This window comes from Crocuta crocuta, unplaced genomic scaffold (assembly GCF_008692635.1).
Source record: "Crocuta crocuta isolate KB4526 unplaced genomic scaffold, BGI_CrCroc_1.0 scaffold19, whole genome shotgun sequence".
Classification (NCBI taxonomy): Eukaryota; Metazoa; Chordata; class Mammalia; order Carnivora; family Hyaenidae; genus Crocuta; species Crocuta crocuta.
Window position 1 is genome coordinate 4,865,503 of NW_027551565.1, and position 26,682 is coordinate 4,892,184.

General features: G+C 38.2%; 1 protein-coding gene across 2 annotated transcripts in view; it reads right to left on the reverse strand.

The window, feature by feature from the left end:
- VEPH1 (ventricular zone expressed PH domain containing 1) overlaps positions 1 to 26,682 on the reverse strand; it is a 217,766-nt gene that overhangs the window by 122,333 nt on the left and 68,751 nt on the right. For both annotated transcript variants that reach the window (XM_077750127.1, XM_077750126.1), the window contains exon 5: positions 25,226 to 25,435. In XM_077750127.1, coding sequence (XP_077606253.1) covers positions 25,226 to 25,435 — 210 coding nt within the window. The remainder of the gene's footprint in view (positions 1 to 25,225; positions 25,436 to 26,682) is intronic.

Consider the following 26,682-nt stretch of genomic DNA (forward strand, 5'->3'; position numbering starts at 1 on the left):
AAGATAGGAGAACACAGGAGATGGGTCACTTTACTACTGAGACAATAATTTCTCGTCTCAAGATGTGAAAGATAAGTGGCTTCCTTATCTTGAGAATCAGATTCTTCTTTAGAATTTTTTAAAAGTCATGCTACAAATATTTCATCTGCTTATCCAAGAAGTGTCTCTATGATTTTATTAAGGATTCTTCTCACAATGAAAGTTAGCAAGCCCTTTCTTTAAAGAAAGCATGTGTCTTCCCAAAGGTGAAAGTGCTATGTGGGTATTTGCTGAAATCAACACAATTCTGGATGAGCTCCTGGAAGCCAAACTGAGCTGAAGGGGAAATTAATCACAGCGCAGGAACAAGAAAAATTATAACTGTTCTGGAACTAACATATGAAACCAAGCCAACCTCACATCGTTTGTTCTGAACCCTTGGAGGATGTCCATGTACCTTACAGGGGCAACAGATGTGATTTTGGATTAGAAAGTGTGGAGTTAGGGTAATAAGGGGGTGAGGAGATTCTGATTTCTTTCCGGGCTCCATGACATTTTGTCTCTAGGGAGCCAGTGACTTCATTTTTTCTGCTTTCAGTCGTCCTGCTGGAGGTAAGGTCAGCAGCACCTGCATGCCTTAATTGCAGGCCTGACATCATCCCTTTTTGACAAATTACTTATTATAAAAATAATAATAGCTGACCCACAGACATACTTCATCTAAGTGCAAAGCCTACTCTACATACTTTTTATGTGTTTATTAATGTAATCCTCCCCATAATACTCCAAAGTCAGTACTGTGATCACTGCCATTTTAAAAGGAGAAAACTGAAGCACAAATAGAAGACTAACTTGCTCAAGGTCACATATGCTTTTTCTGTCTCTAAAGCTGTGTCCTCACTGGTGATACCCTCAGCCCTTCTCATCAAAAAACCCAACCCACCCACACACATTTTTCCACTTTTTGTTTCTGTATCTTGTTCATCATCAGTTACATGGTTCTTTTCATTATTTTTTTATTTAAAAAATTTTTTTAACATTTACTCATTTTTTGAGAGACAGAGAGAAAGACAGTGCAAGCAGGAGAGGGACAGAGAGAGGGGGAGACACAGAATCCAAAGCAGGCTGGCAGCACAGAGTCTGATGCGGGGGCTCGAACCCATGAACTGTGAGATCATGATCTGAGCCGCTCAACTGACTGAGCCACCCAGGAGCCCCCTCATTTCATCACTTTTGATTTAGCGACATAAACATCATAAATACTCTGTGAATACAAAATAGAGCAGCAGGTCTCAAACTTTTTGGTCTCGGAACTTCTTTCCTTTCAAAAATTATAGAAGGCCCCTATGCCTGTTCATATTTGCCATATGTTACCATATATATTAAGTTAAAATGGAGGAATTTAAAAAAATGTCTCATGACACTTTTGGTTGTTCCAGCCAGGAAATGGGAGGAAAGCCTGGTGGGTGGAGGCCAGAGATTCTGCTAAACACCCTGCAATGCACAGGACAGTTCCCCACAACCAAGAATTATCTGGCTCAACCTGTCAATAGTGCCAAAGCTAAGAAACCCCGAGTTAAGTGAAACTGGCTTTTTGTTTGCTTTTTCCTGCAAGTGTGTGGTGGTGAAGAACATAAAGTACACTGTCTCGATCAGTGCTAAGGCATTAGCAGTTTTACTCACCATTGCTTTTGCCCTTCCAGCACAAATGTCCACACAGTGAGAAAGGCCAATGATGTATGAATGTTACTGTGAAAATAATTCAGACCTCACAGATCTCCTGAAAGAGAGTCTCAGGGGTCCATGAACCCACTGAGAACTGATGCACTAGAATCAAGGGTCAGCAAACTTTTTCTGTAAAGGACCTGATAGTAAATATTTTTGGCTTTAGGGGTCATAGGATCTTATGATCTCTGTTGTGGGAAAACAGCTACAGACAATAAGTGAATGAATGGGGTATGGTTGGATTTGACCCACAGGCAGTAATTTCCTGACCCCTGAACTAGATCATGTGCTTACAAAATTGCCTTGGCCATATCATTCATTTGTATCAGTGTTATCCATGTTGTTTTTAAAATGCTACTACTCCTACCTCCTAAAGCCTCTCTGCTACCGTTCTTTGTCAGGATAACAGCATGCAACTCAGAAAGTGGCCGAAAATGAAAGTGTGGGTGCCTGTAATGATGATGATAGTTTCCCTTTATTAATAAGCTTGTATGTGCCAGGTATTTGGCATGTGCCTCCTCATGTGATCCTCACAACAAATCTTGCAAAATGGGTATTAGGATAAGGATACTGATGATAAGAGGGCTAATCACTTGACCCAGGTTATACAAGTAGGAGAGTCGTAATGGCAGAGCCAAGAGAGAATCAAGATCTGCCTGATTCCAGAGTTAGAACCTTTCTTCTTTGCCTGGGCTAGAAAAGACTTTACTAGAGCCCTGCACGCTGCAACCTTCCCTGTCTTCCACCCACTGCAGGCATTACAACTCATTATAGTGTTCTCTGCTGAACCTGGAAGCTTCCTGAGACCTATTCTTAATGTTGTCTTCCTTCAGAGAGCTTCTCAGAGAAACCCAGGTTGCATGTTAGAATCATCCTTTTAACACAATTCTAATGCACTCTAACCGCCCCCCAATTCTTATTTAATTTCACTGTAATGGGTGGAGTCCAGTCACAGGACTTTTTTAAACCTCCCATATAATTCTAATGTTCAGCCAGCATTGAGATTCACTAGTCCGTATAGAGTCACAAATTTCTGGAAAGTTGAGCATTTGCTGATTTGGAAAATGTGTGTTAAATCCTAAAATCCACACTTCCTCTCCCTTATTCTTTATCAGTGTACAAAAGAATAATGGAAAACAATATATTCAGCTGCCTGAATGAAAATATTTTATTTCTTGGGCATCTGCTGTTTTTGCTTTTTTATTGAGTCAAATCATTCTATTTCTTCATAGCTCAACTCTGAAGCCTCCACACACCAAAGAGACATAAGGGCCATAGAAATGTAAATCAAATGAATGTATTGTTAATGTTTTCTCACTAACGCTTTGCCAGGGAGGTCTCAGGTTTTGCCAAGGAACCCTCAGAAGCATGAGTGGGGCCAGCAGTGCTTAACGGCTTGGCGCATATTTATTTTAGGAGTCTCTTTCCTAATGATGGTGGGGTTACTAGCTCCAGAGCAAGAGCTGAAGGGTTTGTATGAGCCTTATCCCCACCCCAATTCTTTGGCTTCAAGAAATTCTAGAGTAGGAGGCTAATGCTTTCCAGTTTGACCTGGGATTTTCCCAGTTGTAGCACTTGAAGGTACCTCATCTGGGGAAACCCCTCAATCACGGGTAAATGGGCAAATTGAGACAGTTGGTCACCTTACTCTGCAGCCTATGAGAAGATGAAAAATTACTTCATCTCAGAGGATTCTGCTCTTACTTACATTGTTGGTGATATAACGATATATTATTGTACGTACCTCTGTGCTGTATGTGTGTATACACACAGTCAATTATCATTATTCATGATAATGCTTTATAAAGTCACTGGGAACACTGAATTAGCAAACACACTAGCACTGTTTCTAGGGGAAATACAGGGTTAGGTTCTTGCAAGCTCTGGTCATACATCTTTATCAACTGATGAGTACATAGCCTTGATTAATGCATGTTAAAGAAATCTTAATATATATCATTAATTCATTTAAACTGATCTCACAGCCAACAGCACTTTTAACCCATGCTTGGACGAAGCTTATTGTAACACAGGCACTTCTCCATAAGGCACCTCAAAGCCATCTTGTACTTAGGAATGGAATATTAGACAACACTTTAGCACTATATTGTGAGACATTTTAAACAGCAAATTACCAACAAAAAAACCCCACAAAAATGAGGAAAATGTGGCACTAAGTAGACCATGTTTGTAGTATGAGAGCTGAAGGTAAAACAGTACCTGTTTAACCTCAACTGGGAACCTGTGTGTTAGATGACTTAAATTTTTTGCTGCTCTGTGCATGTCTGTGAATGATCTCAGAAGCATCTGAGGTGTTGATCTGGAGTTACAAACACATTTTATTGTGGGTGAATTCACAAATATGAAATCAATGAAGTGGAAGGAAGGAAGGAAGATGGGTTGCTAGGTCGGTAGAAGGATCTATTGATCTATCTCAAATCTTTGTGGATCTCCTATAAAAGGAAGTATCTGCTTTTACCTTGGTTGGTCAGAGTTGAAAGGCATTCTAAATTGTGAAGACATGACTTTCCATAAGCCATTGCCAGCATGCCCAGAGAAATGCAAGTTTACCTTTACTGAGGTCAGATGGAGTTTGGCCTGTAGCACACCTACTAGTTTGTCTTTCCTTCTATGTTCCATCATGGGCCTTTAAACTATTTGAAATTTTCTCTCAGTAACAAGTTACTACACATCCAAATCCATTTGAACTCTTGTTTTTCATCAAATATTAATTCTTCTCCCCATTACAGATCGTTTGTATATGGGACCCAGCTTGGGTGTGCAGACTGAAGACTGGGGATGGTGATTTGCTTTTTGCTTATAACTCAGTTATTTATAGACAAAGATGAAAATATGGGTAACATTGACCTATTATGAAATCCATTTTTCTTTCTTTCTTGGTTCTCCACATAAAAGGAAAAACAAGATATTAGAATATGCCATTTTATAAAAGGAGAATCTATTTGGTTTAGGATACTGCATTATGGAGTCCTCTCTGCATGAGAATTTAAACTCATTTCTGAGGAAAATGTTTAATCAATGGGAATAACTTTGGAGCAGGTAAGTTCCACGTACTGATGATATGTATATGATTCTTTGTCCTGTTAAACTAGAAGAGTTTTGATAACTTCTATTCTGTTTTCTGTTCAGAATTGTGAAGTAGTAACCTTGAAGATAAAATTCCAAATATTCTAGGGATGCCTGGGTGGCTCAGTTGGTTAAGCCTCTGACTTTGGCTCAGGTCATGATCTCACAGTTCATGGGTTCAAGCCTTGCATCAGGCTCTGTGCTGATAGCTCAGAGCCTGGAGCCTGCTTCAGGTTCTGTGTCTCCCTCTCTCTCTGCCCCTCCCCTGCTCATGCTTTGTCTCTCTTTCTCTCAAAAAAAATTTAAAAAAAATTTTTTAATTACAAATATTCTATTAACTGATAAGTATATAATCACCCTTTTTAGAAAATCCAAAATGACTGAGTCAAATGACTTTGTTAGCCATGCTTTTCTGTCAGGTTCAGCTGGTCTGTCTGAGAAATGTGTTAAATTTCTCCATTCCAGCCACCGCTCAGACCCATCCTGGAGACTTATAGTTCCTTCTGAGATACCTTCTAAGCAACAACCTAAATTGTTCCACTGCCTAAAATCTCCTCTTGAAGAAAGGACTGGTTAAGTATTTGGCTTTCCAGAAGGTTTCTTTCCTTCATGTAAAATAGAAATGACAAATAAGAAACTAGCAAGGCAAATAAGAAGAGTATTGGCTGTTCAAATTGTCAATAAATATGAAAGATTTTCTTTGGATAAATACTCACAGAGAAAATCTCACCCTCCAAGAACAGAAAGGTGGCAGTACCATGTAAAGCCCTCAGTACTATGCCTCATTTGTCTAAGCAGGAGTGGATGGTAGTGTCGTGGTCACAAAATGGGCTCAGAAATTCCTTCCTGAGTTTGTCGTGGCACTGTGATGGCCAGTCATGAAGCTTGAACAAGTTACTTAACTCTCCATGGCTTGGTTTATAAAACAGGTCAATAAGCAGTGCCCGCCCTGTCCAGTGGCTGTGAGGATTCAGTTAAAAACAAAGCATTCAGAATAATGCCTGGCACATGGAATACTAATGTTAGCTATTATTGCCTGAGTATCAAAAATTGTAAATGCAGGAGTACCCAGGGGGTTCTGTTGGTTAAGCATCCAACTCTTGATTTTGGCTCAGGTCATGATCTCACAATTCTTGGGATACAGCCCCACATCACGCTCTGCACTGACAGTGTGGAGCCTGCTTGTGATTCACTCTCTCCCTCTCTTCCCCTCCCCCACTCTTTCTCTCTTAAAATAAATAAACTTAAAATATTATAAATACAAATACAGGCATATTTGAATTATCACAAAAACAAAAAAAAAACCTGTCTCAGAAGCTATATCTTCTTAATTTTCTCTAGTTAACTTATTTTATGAATTGATAAAGGTTTGAAAATTCTAGAAAGGTCCAAAACCCCAATATCAGCTCAGTATATGGGCCAGTGTATTAGTAACCTACAAAAAAACTTTACTTAGAAGTGAAATATGCTCTACATTTTACTGAGAAAGTCTGTTTCTCTTGTTATTTATTTATTTATTTATTTACTTACTTATTTACTTATTTATTTATTTAAGAGAGTAGGGGAGGGGGCAGAGGGACAAAGAGCAAATCTTAAGCAGGCTTCATGCTCAGTGGGGAGCCCAATGCGGGGCTTAATCCCATAACCCTGGGATCATGACCTGAGCTGAAATCAAGAGTTAGCTACTTAACTGACTGAGTCAACCAGGCACCTCTTGCCCTTTTTAAAAATGTTACATGGTTAAGTAAAAATACCATACAACTTAAGATTTTCTTAGTGACTGGAGCCAAGTTTTAGCTCATTATCTATAGTTATCTAGATGTTTGTCTCTTTGCAATTATTCCCTAGTCTTTTTCAATATTTTCCTGTGTCTAAAGTAAAAACATTTTAACATTTTCAACCCTGCAAAAAGTTGCTGTTATTGAAGTAGGCAAGGCAGTGATGGTCAAGCTATCCAGTAATCTATAAATGCCAAGGTAACTGTACAACTAATACATTTTATTCTTTAAAGTTATGTTACCCAAAGATATGCTCTTCTAGCCGTAAAAATTAGCATAAAAATACAAGCAAAATGTTTGCACAGTAAGTAGGCATTAAATGTTAGCTTATAACTATCAAAAGCTTAAGATTCAATAAATTTTTTAATAGAACACTGAGAGGGCAAGCTGCTTGAAGTCTTTTTTGTGGAATAAAGTGGAAAATAAATAAATTAAAACATTGTTAATGACTCTGTTACACAGATAATCCTCCTATTTTGAGCTGATTTTTTAAATGGCATTCCAAAAACTCACATTCCTCAATTCTTCCTTTTGTCCTATGAACATGCCTCAATTTTTCTGTATATTGGCTTGGAGTAATTGAACAAATTTTTGTTCCCATTAATAAATAAAAACTTTATTATAACGTAAATGTGTTCGCATATTCTAAATGATTATTTAATCCAATGTAAATGAAATAAGTCCCTGTCTTTTCCTTATTTTGATTCACTTTGCATTATTTCAGGAACACATTGTTTCTGTGGGCACATGGGAGAGTAATAAATCATGCCTAGTAAAACAATGCCATCTAGGCAAAACAATGTTAAAAAATAGGTCCCAGTAATAAAAGTCAAGAAACAGCTGATGAAAACAGATGTATCCTTTGTTTTGAATGAACCTCAAATTCTGTAACATGGCAGAAATTAAGGACCATTTGGACTCAGTTCAACTGCATACATTTGGCACCTAGTGCTTTAGTCAACCGCACCCTTGTTAACAACAACAACAAAAAAAGGTCTAATTTTTGTATTCATAAACCAATTATGGCTTTTATTTAAACATGGAACTTACTATGTCTTCCTCACTTCCTCAAAAAGACATTTAAAATGGAAATCAGAGAATGCAAAAGACAACTTACCTTTATGCCTTGCTTTTTGAGATACTAATGTACCAAATAAATTACGGTTTTAGTATGATTGATTTTTTTTTAAAGGGCAGAAAACTGGACATGATTTGCTATCAAATAAATTTTTCCATTTTGCAGTTATTTTTCCCAAAACAGCATTCAGTGTGCCCACATTTATATTTGAAAACTCAAATTGCTCTACATTTGTCCTAAGAGTTTATTTTCCAGCATCTTTTCTTTGCATTGACCCCAAAATACAGATGTTAAAGCTTGCAGAAATCCTTCTAATTTGAGCTTCTAACATAGTATTATTTTGAGAGTTGATGAAAGATTTAGAAGCTCTATAGTTTGGATTTAGTTTCTAAAAACTGGGGGCTTGGGAACTTAGCCTCTTAAAGGTAAATCTTTTGTGTCGGCTCGAGGGACCCAGAATGAATTATACTGATCCAGGATTTCTTCTTCCACCACACCATGGTCCTCTCTTGTAAATGGCCTTTCATTGACTATCCTGAACAACGGTTCTACTATTTTTTTTTTTTTTGCTTCAATTAAGCAAATATTTTTGAAAGACCTTTGGGGCCTGTAGCATTGAAACATTTCTAGAGACCTCAAGAAGCAGCCCATCTTTAATTATGCAGTATCTGTTTAGCAAATGTAGTATAATCACGAAAATGATAGAAAAAGGAACCACAGACCTTCTGGCCCAATCATGGAAACATTTTGAAGAAAGATGCTTATTATGAGCCCAGAAAGAAAAAAAGGAAAAAAGGAAAGGAAAGGAAAGGAAAGGAAGGAAAGGAAAGAGAAAGATAGGAAAAGAAAGGAAAGGAAAAGAGAAATAATGTTTGAGCCCTTTGCCAGGAAAAAAAATGCTTTTTGGTCATTAGAAAAAGAGCAATATGGTAAGATTTAACTCAGTTGAACTACACATCAGCTACAACTGAACTTTCTGTAATTTATTCATTACATTACATAATTACTTATTATATAATTATATACAAGATGCCTATCTTGTCTTTGCACCCACTTATTTTCATAAAAAATAGCCAGGAAGTTTTATTCATAGTAGCTGAGATTTAACTCCTAAGATACAGGTTAGGCAGAAATATTTGGGTAGTATTTCATTACTTTACAGCAGAGAATAAAATGGAAAAATGCAGCTTGCCAAAGTGGAAACTTTGCCTGAGATTGGCTAGGCGAGTTTGATATAGTTTTTCTGGTACCCTGTTCCCCATCCTCCCAATGCTTCCCTTTTAAGTTATTGGACTTTGCCTTGGGTTAATTATTTTTGGTCTCACAACAACTATGTTTTCATTGTGAACTGTCTTAAATCCTTGCTGATGTAAATAAATTTATTTAACTTGATTTACTGAAACTTAAGTGGCATGAATATACAAGTAAATAAAATATGCAAACAAACTGCAATGAATAGGATGGGGGTTTGAAGGTATATCTGACCAAGGTGTGCTCAAAAATTTGAAACACACTAGCCTGAAGAAAACTATTACTTTCAAATTGTTGTCCACTTATTTGAGAGTTGACTTTTAGTAACAGTGGCAAAAGAGTACAACAGTCTTTTAGGGTTTTTAGATGGGGTTGTGTTGAGACCCTGAATGCACTCAGTTAATCCATTCAGGCTGCTGTAACAAAATATAACATACTGGGTGGCATATAAAGCACAAACATTTGTTTCTCACAGTTCTGCAGGCTAAGACATCCAAGATCAATGGTGCTGATAGATGTGGTGTTTGGTTCCATGGAGGAAGGGGAGAAGGGAGCTTTCTTAGGCCTCTCTTATAGGGGAGCTAATTCCATTCATGAGGTCTCCATCTTTATGATCTAATCCCCTCCCAAAGGCTCCACCTCCTAATACCATCACCTTGGGGATTAGGTTTCCACATATGAATTGGTGGGGGGTGGGAGGGGCACATTCAGACCATAGCATGCTTTAATTTTGTCATTTTTTAAATGTTTATTTTTGAGAGAGAGAGTAAGCGAGCACATGAGCGGGGGTGGGGGTCAGAGAGAGAGAGAGACAGAGGGAGACACAGAATCTGAAGCAGGCTCCAGGGTTTGAGCTGTCAGCACAGAGGCCTACGCAGGGCTCGAACCCATGAACCACGAGATCATGACCTGAGCGGAGGACGGACGCTTAACTGACTGAGCCACCCAGGCACCCCTAATTTTGCCATTTCTTAACAGATGAACAGAAGAGTCACCTCACTGTATCTATTGTGTCCATTTTATCTACTGTATGGGACACTAAAATCCATGTTTCTTGCCTTCAAGGTTATTCTCACTTTTTAAAGTGAAGGAAGGTAGACTATTCCCTTTGGAAAACCTTTCTAACTTGCACTATTTCCTTTCATCATCCTCCTTTCCTGCTAGTTGAATCTGCACCTACCAGACAGAAAGGAGAGAGAGTTTGTAATCAAATAGTGCTTCAGGAACGTGGAGCTGTCATAGAGAAGGTGGGCTCTGGAAAGTGTTTTGAAGGAAGAAGGGGACTTTTGAATGAGATAGAATCATCACATTATCACAAAGAATACCATCTGCATCTGAAGGAAGTTTGCCCTCCAAAGCAGAAGTCAATACAAGAAACAGCCGGAGAGAATGGAGAGACCAGTAACAGCCTAGCATAATTCTGGGATTTCTAAAATCAATCATACTTAGAAAATAAAGATTTCAATGACATGAGATAGTTAGGAAAGTTTGTCTTCCACTTTTCTGAGTAAAATTCCAGATATTTGAAACTCTATGGGATCTACATAGCATTGAGGCTGATCATTTCCATTCACTAGTGTTCTGGGAACATTTAATTTCCAGTCATCTCAAGTTTATCAGTCTTAAATAGCAACAACTATGTCTTTACCTTAGATTTATTTCTTACTTAACAAGAAATAAACTGATGCCAAGACCCCCTTCTCAGTGTAATTTCTCATGTGTTATCTTCACGTATTCATGTCGGTAAGAAGGATCATTCCAGTTAATGCTAAGAACTAGAACATGAACATTTCAGTGTGACAGTCCACTGCTGATCAGTCAGCTGTCAGATATAACTTTTCTTAGGGGTTTTAGCTCAGTCCATATGAACAGTACCAAGTTCTTAACTCCTACTCACTACAAAATATACCAAGCTTAAATTTTTTTTATAAGTAAATCTCTAGGGGATTCTACAGCAGATAAATCCTGCAAGGCCTGAGTCCTTGAGACCAGTGCCTCTTACACGTTCAGGTACATGCACAGTACCTGGGGATCTTGTTAAACTGTAGATTCTGATTCCCAGGTGATGCTCAAGGCTCCTCATCTGGGGACCACACTTTGGCCATCACACAGGAAGCAGACTGACAGGTTCTGAAAATCAGTAGCCACCAGCCATGCCTGGAATCCAATGTCTATCTATTTCCTGGCCCTCCTTAAACACAACGGGCCACGTCCTCAGCTGCCGTTCACTAGTACAAGACCCTGCTGCTTAGTCAAGTTCCAGTCTAAATGAATGAAAAGCAATGCAACCGGAAGAAAATCAGATGTTAAACCCCACATTATAGATGTGTACTCTCAAGTGTTCAGAACATGGGAGACCACAATGGCCTGGGGAGGTATGTAAAGGCCTACTCCTTGGATTGGGATCCCTGACACCTGAAGTGCCAATCAACTACTTGGAAACTGAAGGAGACCAGCAGGGGAGTAAAAAAAAAAGTACAAAAGAGAAGTCGTTCAGAAGGGGTACCTGGGAGTTCTGGTGAAAGCAGATTTCATTTGGGACAGATACCTCAATGCCAGTTGAGGGCTGCTGGGGGAGCACTGATTCCTCACACACCTGTCCTGTCAGTCATATTATCACAGCGGCTTGTGAAGGTGAGGAAAGCCGTAGGCAAAGAAGTGCAGAGGCTGGTAGTTGAAGTAGCTAGCTTAAACTGAAATGATTAAACCTGTGGGGGATATGGGCGGGGCGAGGACTACTGGCTGCCTTCTTAAGAGAGCAGCAGGATTTGAGCTAGAATTAGCCACTGCTTCATCCTCTCAACCCTTCTGCTGACAAGGCGCAGTTTTCCTTCTGGTGAATCCAGGATTCAAACACATCTTAAGTTCAGGACTAAAGACGCGGTGATGAAGTGGGAGCTTTCTACTTTCCTGGGGCAAATACGCTCACCAACTTCCTCACAGATAATCGCTGTAAGAAAGCCAAAAGGTCCCTCTCAGAAGAAAGGAGATCAGATCTGTGGGGACCAGGCTGATCATTCTTGGGGTTCAATCCTAAGGGGAGACTGGGCAGGCATAGGCACCTTCTAGGTGCTGCTACCACATCATTAGGTTTGTCAAGCTGCCTGACTCACAGAGGAACTGAGGGCCCTTTGTGGATGTGGTCAGTTGGCCTAAATTACAGTTGATAATTACAAGACATTGTTGAAAATTGTTGCAACATGTAACTTTTATAACCATTATTTACTATTCTATGTTTGCAACTATTTGTGGGGATTGTTTGTCCTTTTACCAAACTCTTTAGTTTCTTGGGAACTCTGAGGTACACGGTATTCATTTACTAGATAGGAAGGGAAACAAAATACTATTCCAGGGTCATCTGGGCACGAGTGATGAAAAACTTTGGAGTGAGAAGGTAGAAGACAGGAACTATCTGCTAATCAATGAGGAGTCTTCATAATCTAACCTCAGTCTACCGACCAGCCTCATCCTTCCCCTCTCTTCCATTATTCATTCAGTGCTCCAGGCACTTGAAGTTCTCCATGGTTTCCAAAAGACTCACGGTCTTTTCCCAGCTGCTTGCTATTATACATGCCGTATCCTCCCATAGATACCTTCCTCTTCCTCAAATGACATGACCCTATCATTTGACAAACCAAATTTCTATAATAACACTCTCCCAAACTTGCTCACACAGGGAGGGTTACTTGCTTCCTTCTTGATCCAGCTCAGAATGCACACACCAAATTAAATTCAAATAATCTGTTTGTACATCTCCCTTGGCCCAGAGTTTCTCTGAGAGCCTCTGTAGGACAGGGACCACATTTTTCTCTTCTTTGTGTCCCCATCGTCAGCACCGGGGCTTGCACCCAGAAAGAATCAGCAGGTCAAGCCTATATCATGAAGGGAGGGAGGACATAGGATATCAGCACCATTATTTGAAAGCATATTTTATATATAATCAAAGGTTTTTTTTGTTTTCCTTAGATCCTGTAGAGGTATATTATTGATATTATTTACAATTAGCATGTAACCTTTTCACAATATAAAAAACAATAAAACTATTTGCATTTTAGCAGGAGGGTGGGGGGAAGGTTCCCCAGTTGACGGCAATTCTGTGGGATTAAGCAGCAGCTGGCTGGCACCAACCAAGGCTTAAGAAAATGGATCCCCAAAGTTGCCAAGCTTACCAAAATTTTAACTAAATTCTCTGTCTTTGGGGACAGTGTAGTTTTAAGTCGCAGTTTCTTCCTCTGGTAGAATGGCCCCCACATCCTTCAGTCTTGATTTGCAAGTTAAAGGAGCAAATCATCCATCCAGCTCCTATTTCCCAGGATGTTTTTCCACCATCAGGATGAGGACAGTAATGTGCTCATCAGTTGCCTTTGTCATTCTTTTCCTTTTCCTCCTGAAAGTGTTTTTGTAGGCCTGCCGGATGTCACAGAAATGCGACCTGGGCAAGATGTGTGTCACTTCTTTACTTGAAAAGTATCCATGACTCTGAGCCTAGAGAGGATGTAATAAACACACCCCGGTGCTTGGCCAGCATATTCCAGCCAGTTAGAAAAACAAGGCAGAAGACACAGGATTTAACACCCACCACGGCAGCGGCTGAACTGGGAGGGCATGCCATTTGATTCTTCACAGGTGCAGACTGTTGGTCTCTAGCTAAGGAAAACAACCGGCCCTAGCCTCCGTCCATGTGCCAAATCATTTATAAAGAGCATTTTAAAGCATCTTGCCTGTTTCCACCACACAGGTCTGCTACCTCGTGGGTCTGGCACTGGGAATAAAACATAGCTATGGCGTGTGTGCATCTACGTACCAGTGTGTGCCTTCAAATGAGACTGGGTCCCGATGAGGGTTCAACTATTAAATTGTTTCAGTTTGTTTACTTGAGCCTTAAGTAAATAGAACATATGAATCTGATTTTGCTTCTCAAAAAAAAATCTAAGCCATTCCTAACGGAGTCTCTTTTCCATGTTGACCCATGTTAGGAAAGAGCTAGAATAACTGTAGTACCCAACCCAGTGGGCTGAGGCCACCTGCATGGCTGACAGTCTAATGAGTCAAGAAAATGATGGAAAAAATAAAAGCTACTAGCATTGAAGTTCTATTTCAGTTCTCCACAGACAAAAAAAGTCAATCTGGACTGGGTTTAATTTAAACCACTTCATATTTAGTTAATAAGAGCTTTTTTAAAAAACTGCTGCAAAATTATTTTAGCTGTTTTTATAGGTGAGGAGCTGGGGACGACCCACCCTTTATGGAAAGCCGTGCACGTCCAGTGCTTCCCAAAATACAAAGAAGGTCTATTTTATTATTTTACAAAATGTGGTTTTATTACTGTTTTCATTACTCTTATTCCCCTCAGGAATAACTGTCTGCAAAATAAATATAAAGCAGATATACATTCCACTCAGGGAAAAAAAGACTACATATATCAATTATTCTTTAAAAAAGAAAAAAGCTATAGTCTATCCTGCTTTGCACCTTTAATGACAGGTATACTTATCTATGGTAGCTCATTCCATTTCGACCTGTCCTTGTTTTTTTTTTTTTTTAACTTGTTTTTAATGTTTTTATCTTTTGGGAGGGGGGGAGAGAGAGACAGAGAGAGAGACAGAGAGAGAGAGAGAGAGAGTGGGGAAAGGGCAGAGAGAGAGGGAGACACAGCATCCAAAGCAAGCTCCAGGCTCTGAGCTGTCAGCACAGAGCCCAGTGCAGGGCTCAAACTCACCAGCTGGTGAGATCATGACCTGAGCCAAAGTCAGACATTTAACTGACTGAGCCACCCAGGTGCCCCTCGACCTGTCCTTGTTTCGACTTGTCTCATGCATACCCATGCAGTCAGCCTCTTTCTTTGGAGAAGCAGGGAAGAGGCAAGCCATTTCCCTGGTGGCTGTCTTCCCTAATTTCTGTTAGGCTTAAACTTCAGCCTATATCCAAGTAAGTGCAATGAGAAAGACTTGGGCAACACTGAAGAAGTAATTAATTAAATTTCTCGTACTTATTTACTATTTACCATTAGCCTGACACTGTTCCACACAGTGTAATTCATTAAATTCTCACAAAAAGTTATGAGGTGAATAATATTATTTCCATTTTACAGATGAGGAAACTGAGTCAAGAGAGATGATATAACTTTCTACTGTTATTATTATCAGTTGAAATGTATCAAGCGCTTACTCTACTCCAGCCACTGTGCTAAAGGCTATGAATTATCTGGGTGTATGTTTATGGATAGTCTCTTTTTAATTTTATTGTAATTCCAGTATAATTAACATACAGGATTATATTAGTTTCAGGTGTATGATATAGTGATTCAACAATTCTAGATATTACTCAGGGCTCATCATGATGAGTGTCCTTTTTTTTTTTAAGTTTTTATTTAACTTTTTTATTTATTTTTGAAACAGAGACAGAGCATGAACTGGGGAGGGGCAGAGAGAGAGGGAGACACAGAATCTGAAACAGGCTCCAGCTTCTGTGCTGCCTGCACAGGACCTGATGCGGGGCTCGAGCCCACAAACGGTGAAATCATGACCTGAGCCGAAGTCGGACGCTTAACCGACTGAGCCATCCAGGCACCCCATGATGAATGTCCTTTTAATCCCCAGTGTGGTTATGTGTTAGGGGCACTGCTTCACACTGATTCTGTCATTTCATCTTTACAACAACACTGTAAGTACAGTTATTTCCCCCATTTTATAGATAGGGAGGTTGATATGAAGGGGACCAAAAAATAAAATAAAGATCTCTGTAAGTAAAAAAAAAATTAAAAATTCAGAAACAGATCCAATAAAACTATCTAGGGAGATATACTATAATCACATAAAAGTCCAAGTTTTTAGAAGAAAATGCTATGGCTTTAAATGTTGTTATAAGCTAGAGCTTTATGTAGAAAGAAAACAAAACTAGTGAAATTGTGAGAAATTACTCCTCTAACAGTTATATGTTTGAGATTTAAAAATCTATGTAACGCTCAATATCTAATAAGTGCATATTGGGGTATACTTTGTGCCTTACATATTTTTAAGTTTCAATGATCCCAGCTATAGAAATTTCTGAAATAAAGTGCAAAAGTAAAGCTATCCTTAAGTTTTGAACTGTGATTAGGTTCCAGGAAATCAGAGAAATACTTTAGTTTGGTGATGATACATGAACTAACATGGATAGAAAATAAACATCCTCCCTTCAAATTTCTCATCATAAGAGGATTCATTGGATTATCTATCTACTTATTTACTTAGTTATTTTTAGACCAAAAAATTTTTATATTTTTTAATATTTTTAGATCTTAATTCCAGTATAGTTAATGTACAGTGTTATATTAGTTTTAGATGTACAATATAGTGATTCAACAATGCCATATATTTCTCAGTGCTCATCAAGATAGCTTCACTTATTTCACCCATCCCCCACCTGTCTCCTCTCTGATAACCATCAGTTTGTTCTCTATCTTTAAGAGTCTATTTTCTTGGCTTGTCTCCTTTTTCCTTTGTTCTTTGGTTTGTTTCTTAAATTCACCATATAAATGAAATTATATGGTATTTTTCTTTCTCTTACTGACTTATTTCACTTAGCATGATACTGTCTAGATCCATCCATGTTGCTGCAGATAGCAAAATTTCACTAATTTCTGTGGTTGAGTAATAGTCTAATATATAGGTATATATACCACTTCTTCTCTATCCACTCATCTATGGATGGACATTTCCATAATTTGGCTATTGTAAATAATGCTGCAAAAACACAGGGCTGCATATATCTTTTTGAATCTTTGTTTTCATATTCTTTGGGTAAATACCAAGTAGTAGAATTACTGGATCATATGGTAGGTCTAGTTTTAAATTTTTTCAGGAACTTCCGAACTATTTTCCATAGTGGTGGTCCCACTTTGCATTTCCACCCATAGTACCTAAGGATATTTTTCCTCCATATCCTTGCCAACACTTGTTATTTCTTTAGTTATTGATTTTAGTCATTCTGACATATGTGAGGTAATATGGTGGTTTTGATTTGCATTTCCCTGATAATGAGTTCATGTGTCTGTTGGTCATCAGAATGTTTTCTTTGGAGAAATGTCTGTCCACGTTTTCTGGCATTTTAAAATTGGATTTCTTATGTTTTTGGAGTTGACTTGTATAAGTTCTTTACGTATTTTGTATACTAGTATTTTATCAAATATGTCATTTGCAAATATCTTCTCCCATTTCATAGGTTGCCTTTTAGGGTTTTTAAAAATGTTTGTTTATTTATTTATTTTTGAGAGAGAGAATGTGTGCACACCTGAGTAGGGGAGAGGCAGAGAGAGAGAGAATCCCAAGCAGGCTCCACACTGAGCAGAGCCCAATGCAGGGCTTGATCTCACAAACCAATGAGATCATGACCTAAGCCAAAATCAGGAGTCAGACTCCTAACCAACTGAGCTACCCAGGTGTCCCACCTTTTAGTTTTGGTCATGGTTTCCTTTGCTGAAAAGATGCTTTTTATTTTGATATAGTCCCAATAGTTTATTTTTGCTTTTGTTTCCCTTGCCTCAGGAGACATATATAGAAAAATGTTGCTACAGCCGATGTCAAAGAAATTACTGCCTGTGCTCTCTTCTAGAATTTTTATGATTTCAATTCTCACATTTAGGTCTTTAATACATTTTATATTTATTTTTGTGTATGATATGAGAAAGAGGTCCAATTACATTCTTTTGCATGTAGCTGTCCAGTTTTTCCAACACCATTTGTTGAAGGGACTGTCTCTTTCTTATTTCTTGCCTCCTTTGGCAAAGTATAACCGGCCATATAAATGTAGGTTTCTATCTGGGTTCTGTATTCTGTTCTATTGGCTTTTGGGTCCATTTTTTGTGCCAGTACCATACTGTTTTGATTACTATCGCTTTGTACTATATCTTGAAACCTGGGATTGTGATACCTCCAGTTTTGTTCTTCTTTTTCAAGATTGCTTCGATTATTTGGGGTGTTCTGTGGTTCCATACCAATTTTAGGATTACTTGTTCTATTTATGTAAAAAATGACATTGATATTTTGATAGGGATGGCATTAAATCTATAGATTGCTTTGGGTAGCATGGCTTTTTTTAAACAATATTTGCTTTTCCAATCCTTTAGTATGGAACATCTTTCCATTTGTTTGTCTTGTCTTCATTTTCTTTCATCAGTGTTTCATATCTTTCAGAGAACAGGTCTTTCATCTCCTTGGCTAAGTTTACTCCTAGGTATTTTATTATTTTTTATGCAACTGTAAATGGGTTTCCATGGTTTCTCTTTCTACTGCTTCATTATTAGTATATAGAAATGCAACATATTTCTGCACACTGATTTTATATCCTATGACTTTACTGAATTCATTTAACAGTTTCTAGTAGGTTTTTGTTTTTTTTTTGCTGGAGTCATTGTAGTTTTTTATGCATAGTATCATGTAATATGCAACAGAGAAAGTTTTATATCAAAGCAGATATCTTTGATTTCTTTTTGCTGTCTGATTGCTGTGGCTAGGACTTCCAGTCCTTTGTTGAATAAAGGTGGTGACAGTGGACCATCCTTGTCTTGTTCCTGATCTTAGGGGAAAGTTCTCAGTGTTTCACCATTGAGTATGACATTTGCAGTAGGTTTTTCATATATGGTCTTTATTATGGTGAGGTATGCTCCCTCTAAACCAACTTTGTTGAAGGGCACCTGGGTGGCTCAGTTGCTTGTGCATCCAACTTTGGCTCAGGTCATGATCTCACAGTTCATGAGTTTGAGCCCCATGTTGGGCTCTGTGCTGACAGCTCAGAGCCTGGAGCCTGCTTCAGATTCTGTGCCTCCCTCTCTATCTGCCCCTCCCCCTCTCATACCCCCCCATCAAAAATAAACATTAAAAAATTAAAGTATTAAGCCTACTTTGTTGAGAGGTTTTATCATAAATGGATATTGTACTTTGTCAAATGTTTTTCTACATCCACTGAAATGTATTTATAGTTTTTATTCCTTCTCTTGATGGTGTATCACTTTAATCGATTTGTGAACATTGAACTGCCCTTGCATCCCAGAAATAAATCCCACTTGACAGTGGTACATGATTTTTTTTAAATGTATTGTTGGATTCAGTTTGCTAGTATTTTGTTGAAGAAGTTTGCATCTTTATCCATCAGAGATATTGACATATTGTTCTCTTTTTTTGAGTGTCTTTATCTGGTTTTGGTATCAGGCTAATGCTGGCCTCATAGAATGAATTTTGAAGCTTTTGTTCCTCTTCTATTCTTTTTTGGGATAATTTAGAATAGAAGAATAGGTATTAACTCTTCTTTAAATGTTTGCTAGCATTCATCTTTGGAGTCACCTGGTCATAGACTTTTATTTTTGGGGGAGTTTTTTAAATTACTGATTCAATGTCATTGCTGGTAATCAATCAGTTTACGTTTTCTAATTCTTCTAATTCAGTGTTGGGAGGTTATATGCTTCTAGGAATTTATCCATTTCTTCTAGGTTGTCCATTTTTTTTGGCATATAATTATATTCTCTTACAATCCTCTTTATTTCTTTGGTGTCAGTTGTTATTTCTCCTCTTTCACTTCTGATTTTGTTTGAGTCTTTTCTGTTTTGATGAATCTAGCTAAAAGTTTATCAATTTTTATCTTTTCAAAAACCTAGCCTCCGGTTTCATTGATCTGTCTTACTGTTCTTTTCAGTCTCTGTTTCATTTACTTCTGCTCTAATCTTTATTATGTCCTTCCTTCTAATGGCTTTAGGTTTTGTTTGTTGTTCTTTTGTTTGTTGTCCTTAGGTGTAAGCTTAGGTTGTTCATTTAAGACTTTTTTTCTTGCTTCTTGAAGTAGACTTGTACTGCTATAAACTTTCCTCTTGGAACAGCGTCTTCTATATCCCTTAGATCTTGGACTGTTATATTTTCATTTTATTTGTCTCCATGTATTTAGTTAGTTTGTTTTTTCTTTGTTTTTTTTTTTTTTTGTCTCCATGTTTTTTAAATTTCCTGTTTGATTTATTGGTTGACCCACTCATTGTTTAGGAGCATGTTATTTACCTCCACATGTTTGTGTTCTTTATTGATTTTTTTCTTGTGATTGATTTCTAGTTTTATAATGTTATGGTCAGAAAAGGTGGATGGTATGACTTCAATCTTTGTGAATTTTTGAGACTTGTTTCGTGGCCTAATATATGATTTTTCTGTTTGGATGATCTGTCCATTGATGTATAGGGGGTTAAAGTCCCCTATTATTATCGTATTACTATTGATGACGTCTTTTATGTTATTTACTGCTTTATGTATTTGAGTGCTTCCATACTGAATGCATACATATTTACAATTGTTATATCTTCTTCTTGGATTGTTCCTTTTATTTAAATTTTTATTTTTATTTGAGAGAGAGAGAGAGAGAGAGAGAGAGGAGATGGACAGAGGAAGAGAGGGAGAATCTTAAGCAGGCTCCACACTCAGTGCAGAGCCTGACAGGGGGCTTGATCCCATGACCTTGAGATTATGACCTGAACTGAAATCAAGAGTTGGATACTTAACCCACTGAGCCACCCAGGTGCCCAGATTGTTCCCTTTATGATTATATGATGTCCTTCTTTGTCTCTTGTTATAGTCTTTGTTTTAAAGTCTACTTTGTATGATAATTAAGTACTGCTTCTCTGGGTTTCTTTTCACTTCCATTTGCACAATTAATATTTCTTTCTCCCCTCACTTTCAATCTGCAAGTGTCTTTAGGTCTGAAATTAGTCTCCTGTGGGCAGCATATAGATAGATCTTGCTTTTCTTTAATCTATTCTTTCACCCTATGTCTTTTGATTGGGGCATTTAGTCCATTTACATTCAAAGTCATTATTGATAGGTATGTACCTATTGCCATGTTGTTAGTGGTTTTATAGTTGTTTTTGTAGTTGTCTGTTCCTTTCTTCTGTTGCTTTCTTCTTTCATGGTTTGTTGGCCTTCCTTAGTGACATAGTTGTATTTCTTTTTCTTTACTCTTTGCATATCTATTACTGGTATTTGATCTGTGGATACTATTAGGTAACTCTGGGGTGTCTTGGGGATGGATTCTTGAGAACTGCTTTGTCTCCTAAGGTCTCCACTGCAATCTTCTCATTGAAGAAAGACAAAAGGATCTATGCATTTTTGCTAATGTGAGGACATATCTAATGTAGTAATATTTCTTATTTGTGCATCTGCATGAACTGAGCATCCCACATAGGTGGGTTAAATCCTGGCATGATGAAAACCACCTGTGTCCTTTTCTTGACAGTGCCAAGTAAGGTGCAACTCAGGGGCAACAACATATCACTTGTCCCAGAAGCAGGTTTCTCTGGCCTGTGTTCCTCCCATGTTATTCTCCATCTAGTAGATGTGCTTTGCATGTCAGCACAAACCTGAAAATGGCTCATGAGACACTGTATTGCCTCCTATATTGATAAAAGTACTAGCCAGCTATTAAACATGGTTTCATTTAAATTTGGGTAGAAAAAAATTCCTGAGGTAATTTGGGAGATACTAAGTGTAAGGATTTGTAGGGCTTTAGTTTTGGGTTTATATATACAACTTTCCTCTGCTGGGTACAATACAGATGAAAAAACTGTGATGCTGCTAGCAAGCTGCTGAAAAGAGTGTGCCCACCCAGATGGGCCCTGATTTTAAAGACAGGGCACATCCGGCTTGGATTCCCTGTAGCCAGGCCTTGCAGTTCTCATGCATGGCTTCATTCAAGCACAGAAAGTGAGGCATAAGTTGATTAATAACTCATGTGACTGATTCCAGGCTAGCTCTACTCCAAGGTTATCCCGTACCTGATGACTACATATTTCCAGGAGACTACCCCTTTCTTCTTAAGGATCTAACAATGCAGTTTTCTGGAGGCCAGGTAACAAGGGAGGGATAAAACAATAGACTCCAGTCAGTCACAAATTGTGCATTTCAAAAGTTGGAGCAAGATTCTCAAAGTTGGGTTGGCTTTTCTGCATTTCCAAAATCTTTTAAACCCTATCAATGTAATCACCTGATACTGAAACCCCTGAATACATATGAAAATTCTACTTTTGTGCAAAGAGAAACATTTTTAAATGAAGTCAATTTTTAGATTAGACCAGGACAGGATGAGAGAGACAGATCCTAGGGCCTGAGGTCACTAGGGTCCTGTGACTGTCTTATCATTAACACCCTAAACATTTCTATGTTATATATTCTCAGGGCTATTTATTTCACCATAGACCAAGTTCTCCACACAGAAAATGATGCAGTTTTTTTCAGGGCAAAGTTCCTACTGCTCCCTCTTTATTGCAATTCCCTTCTCCACTGGTGTCCAGGATGCTAACTTCTACCCTCAGGCCCACCTGGCAATGTCCTTCAGTAACTTCATATTTGTTTTTAGAATGAGGATGGGCAGAAATACACATACATATATGTTTTCCCTGCTGGTTTTGGTCTTTGGGAATATGGTTCTGTGAGATTTTTAGAAAGTTGAACAGATTCACTCAAATTAATCAGTTAAAAGCTGCTTAGACTACAACACTTACTCTTGGGACATCTGAGCTTTAGTATTCTTTAAAACTAAAAGAAAGTCTTTCTAATGGTGATATTCTCAGTGTTAGAAACAAATAAGAAGGGGTGTCTTTCTCAGTAAATGAGCCTGACTCACATATATATAGGTAATTTGGGCAGGCTGATCTTAAAGGAAATGGAATAATGAAATCAAGAATATCAGAGCAGAAGGGAGGTAAACCTGTGTAAAGATGTTATTTTTGAGGAGAGAAAACAGACCCAGAGAAATAAAATGACTTGACAAGCTGCACCAGAGACTTTCTGTGGCCTCCGTCATTATTTCTTCCCTTCTCTCTTGATATGTAACCACTTGAATCCAGACTACATGTTCCAGCCTCCCTTGCAGCTAAGTATGGTCATATGTAGTTTTGTTTTATGGTAGCAGTAAGATATGAATAGTAGGTTGTGTGTGACTATCTGGAAGAGTCCTTCTTCCCTTTCACCTTCCTGCTGGCTGAAGTACTGACTTGATGGGTGGAGATGCGTTGCCACATTGACCATGACATGGAAATCATGTGTTCTCTAGTGTGTTCAAGGAAGCCAGAGCAATAAAGTAGAAGGAACCTGGGTCTCTGAAACATGTATTTCTAGACTGACTGCCTTCTAGACATCTTTATGTGTGAGGGAAATAGATAACTGTCTTTTTTTAACTGTCACTATTATTTTGAACTTTTGTGTTACTCTCAACCATACCTCATCTAAACTGCTGTATCAGTAGTCTGGAAGAGTCTTAATTGATTCACATGGCTTGATGGAGAAAGGCAGGAAGAGTGATGAGCAATACCTGATTCTAAGTCTAAGATAGAAATGCTTTAAATACTTTACATCATAGGATCTCAAATACTGATCCACTAACAGTTGTATCAGAATTACCTGACAGAGAGTTCCACAAATCCAGATTCGTAGGTCCCTTTCCTAAAGATTCTGATCTAATAGATTTTCTATGAGGTCCAAGAACTTATATTATTAAAAAAGTTCCTCATGTAATCCTGATATCCAGGTACATTTGGAAAGTATTTGATCTAGAATTTTCTTTGTGGTGGTCAGAACCACCAGAAAAAAATGTTTCTTCCCCAAATGTAGATGTCTTTATGGACACATGAGAATGAGAGATGGGGGAGGGGCAAATATTTTGATGCCCTGAATTGTGAAATAAGTGATTCCTCTGGCTATTTGTATCCTATCTTCTCCCCATACCCATCTGGGGTCACGCAAATGTCACACTAACAGGCTACTCTCTGTCAGGTTAGCCTTAGTTCCGGTAAACCTACAGTGACATAATTGTATGCGGTTAGTGGTTTTTGTTTTTGTTTGAACAGATTACCTTCTCTGTGGGAAGTTTAGTCACTTACTACATTACTACATATTAATGAATCATAACTGTATTTGTAATGAAAATAACTACCATTAAGGTACAGGAAGAATTAACTTTTTTAAGATTCCAGGGCCTCACACATCAGAGGTTCAAGTTTTTGAGGTGCATAAAAAAATCTGCAAGGTCGGCAGATTCTGTCAAACAGCTGTCAGCTGAAGTTGTCCTAAAAGCACTTGGGCACACCAGTAGGTTTTCCTGGCAGCCAAAGTGACAGGCATGGAAAGTGTTACCAGAAGGCAGATCATGGCAGGCATGAGACATTCCCAGCAGCGGTGGATAGAAAGGGATTATACTAAGCAGCATGTCCACAACAAAGTAATCCTTTTACAAGATCCTCCCATCATGTTGAGGGTTACAGGCTGCTTGGCAGTTCAGCTCTCCCACCTTCATCTGGGAAGCTAGAGGAGAAAGGCCCTCCACTAGAAGGAAGCCTCCCATTCACTAGGCCTCTGCAAATCTCAGCAGAAATAAAATAAAACAGAACCACAGACCCATCCTAAAACAAACTTTGAAAAGAGTGCCAAGGATAGCAAAGATCTAATTCCAGCTGGGTCACCAACTAACCCAGTCTCAGTCTGAGTAAGTCACTCGACTTTTCTAGCCTTTAATTTTCTCTCGTGAAGAAACAAGGGATTGAACTTGATGAACTATGGACTCCCTTTTAAGAGTTGTATGATTTTATAACTGTATTATATGTAAGTGGGCGAAAATAAAAGCTTCCCTCTATCAATTATGTATTTACTTTTATTTTAAAAAGATAAAAATCTGAAAGCCCAATATAAAATCATCAGGCAGACATGCATGTGTGCACACCCTTCAGAACCTGAATTTCTGGAAATTGTTTCTTGGTCGCTTAATCCCCACAATCTGATGGCATTCTGTTGTTCCTGCCAAAAGCTTCTATTGTGCAAATATTTAGCTAGGCCTTATAAACATCCATGAACATTTATTTCACTCTTCCAAGTAACATCATCCAGAAGGCTCAAAATACACCAACCAAATGCAGGCACTATTATTGAGAGCATAGCTATGGGATTGTATTAATCAGTAGTGTTTGAGGCCTAACCCTGTGCTTACTCATGGTTTCCTCAGTTAACCAGAAAGTCAACCAGAAATGAGATGAAATTCTTTTATTGGTTATTATTACAAGGTGGTCTTAATCTGTTATAGTGCTTTCTCCATTTTAATCCTTCCCCTTCCTCAGGTGACACTCCAGCAATGAGATCCTTGCTTCCTGAGCCTTCTACCTAGCTCTGCTACAATGTGCCCTTGATCCAAAAGGCCACTGTCCATACAAAAGTTTTGAAAGAGAAATGGGAGCTCTCAGAAGTTCCAGGACCCATTTGTAGGTCACAGAGCCCCAGTGGATTAAGTGCCAATGGAATTTAGGGAAATAGAGAGAAAAAAAAGTCAAACTTACTTCATCCACATGCCCCACAGCTCCATAGATTCTGGCCATTTGTCCAATGAGGTAGGGGAATCTCTCACCAATCTCTTTCAGCATTGGAAGAAAACTGTTCAAAGCCACAGGTTCGTAACCTGCTATCTCTATGAGGATGTTTAGGATGACATCACTATGGGTTGAGTCTTTCAAATGCCTAATTAGGAAAGGAATACATTTCTGAACCACCTATGAAAAGAAAAGAGAGAGGAAGAGAAGAAAGAGAAACAAGGAGGAAAATTAATTAAATCAGAGCCAATCTAATATTTTTTGATTTTATGAAACCTGAAGTCAACACATTCTGGGATTATTGCCCTCACTGGAACTCAAGGGAATACCCCAAGACTGAAATTTAAAATTTACAATAAAATTTCAGAGGCTTCAGTTTCTTTTCGTTTTTCTTTTCATCTGTGCTCTGCTATTGAAGAGGGAAGTTCACAAAATGTTTATATGCTGCTATTCATAAGTCAAGTTTTGAGGTGTTATATTCTCACCAGAATATTATATTTCCTCCAATCTACCATAAAAGTGGAACTTAAAGAGCAATATAAATATGCAAAAGATCCTTGATGACTTTAATGAAAGCCTTTAAATTGTAGAAGTATGGTTTGGAAATATTTAATAAAAACAAGAAAACAGGAAACAGCCTTCAAATTTTCTTCAATTTTCCATTTTGATCACAAAAAGTACTAAGATAAAAAAGATTAATAAAGTAAAATAAGTTCTACCATATTCCTGATACCCTAATATGGCTTTCTTGATTTTGAATGCTTGTATGAATATAAAGATGCAATAATTCATATTAAAGAAAATGCTTTTTGTGGAATAAAGTCACTATGCTATGTTAATACACAGACATGTTGTACACCAACAACTTAATGCATTGTTTTGTCTGCAAAAATAAAACAATTAGAAAGGAAAACCTGTGGAAAACTGAACAGTAAAAGTAAAAACAATTTGCCCATCTGTATTTCTACTATGCTGTGGCTCCTCGGTGGCTCAGTCGGTTAAATGTCCGACTTCGGCTCAGGTCATGATCTCACGGTTCGTGGGTTCGAGCCCTGTGTCGGGCTCTGTGCTGACAGCTAGCTCAGAGCCTGGAGCCCGTTTCAGATTCTGTCCCCCTCTCTCTCTGACCCTCCCCTGCTACTGCTGTCTCTCACTCAGAAATAAATTTAAAAAACTAAAAAACATAAAAAAATATATTTCTACTATGCTGATTTCTTTTGTTGTTGGTTTGCTCTTTTGGTTTGTTACTTTTTTGGTCAGGTAGACTTGAAATGTAGCTTCCAGTATTAAAACAAAATCTGATACTCCGCTCAACCTGCTAAATTTATAATCCACCCCCTGCCAAAACCCTGCTTCTCTCACTTCCCTCTCTAGTCTCAAGTGTCTCTTTTCTCAATAAATGGCATCATTATCTACCTGGCTACTCA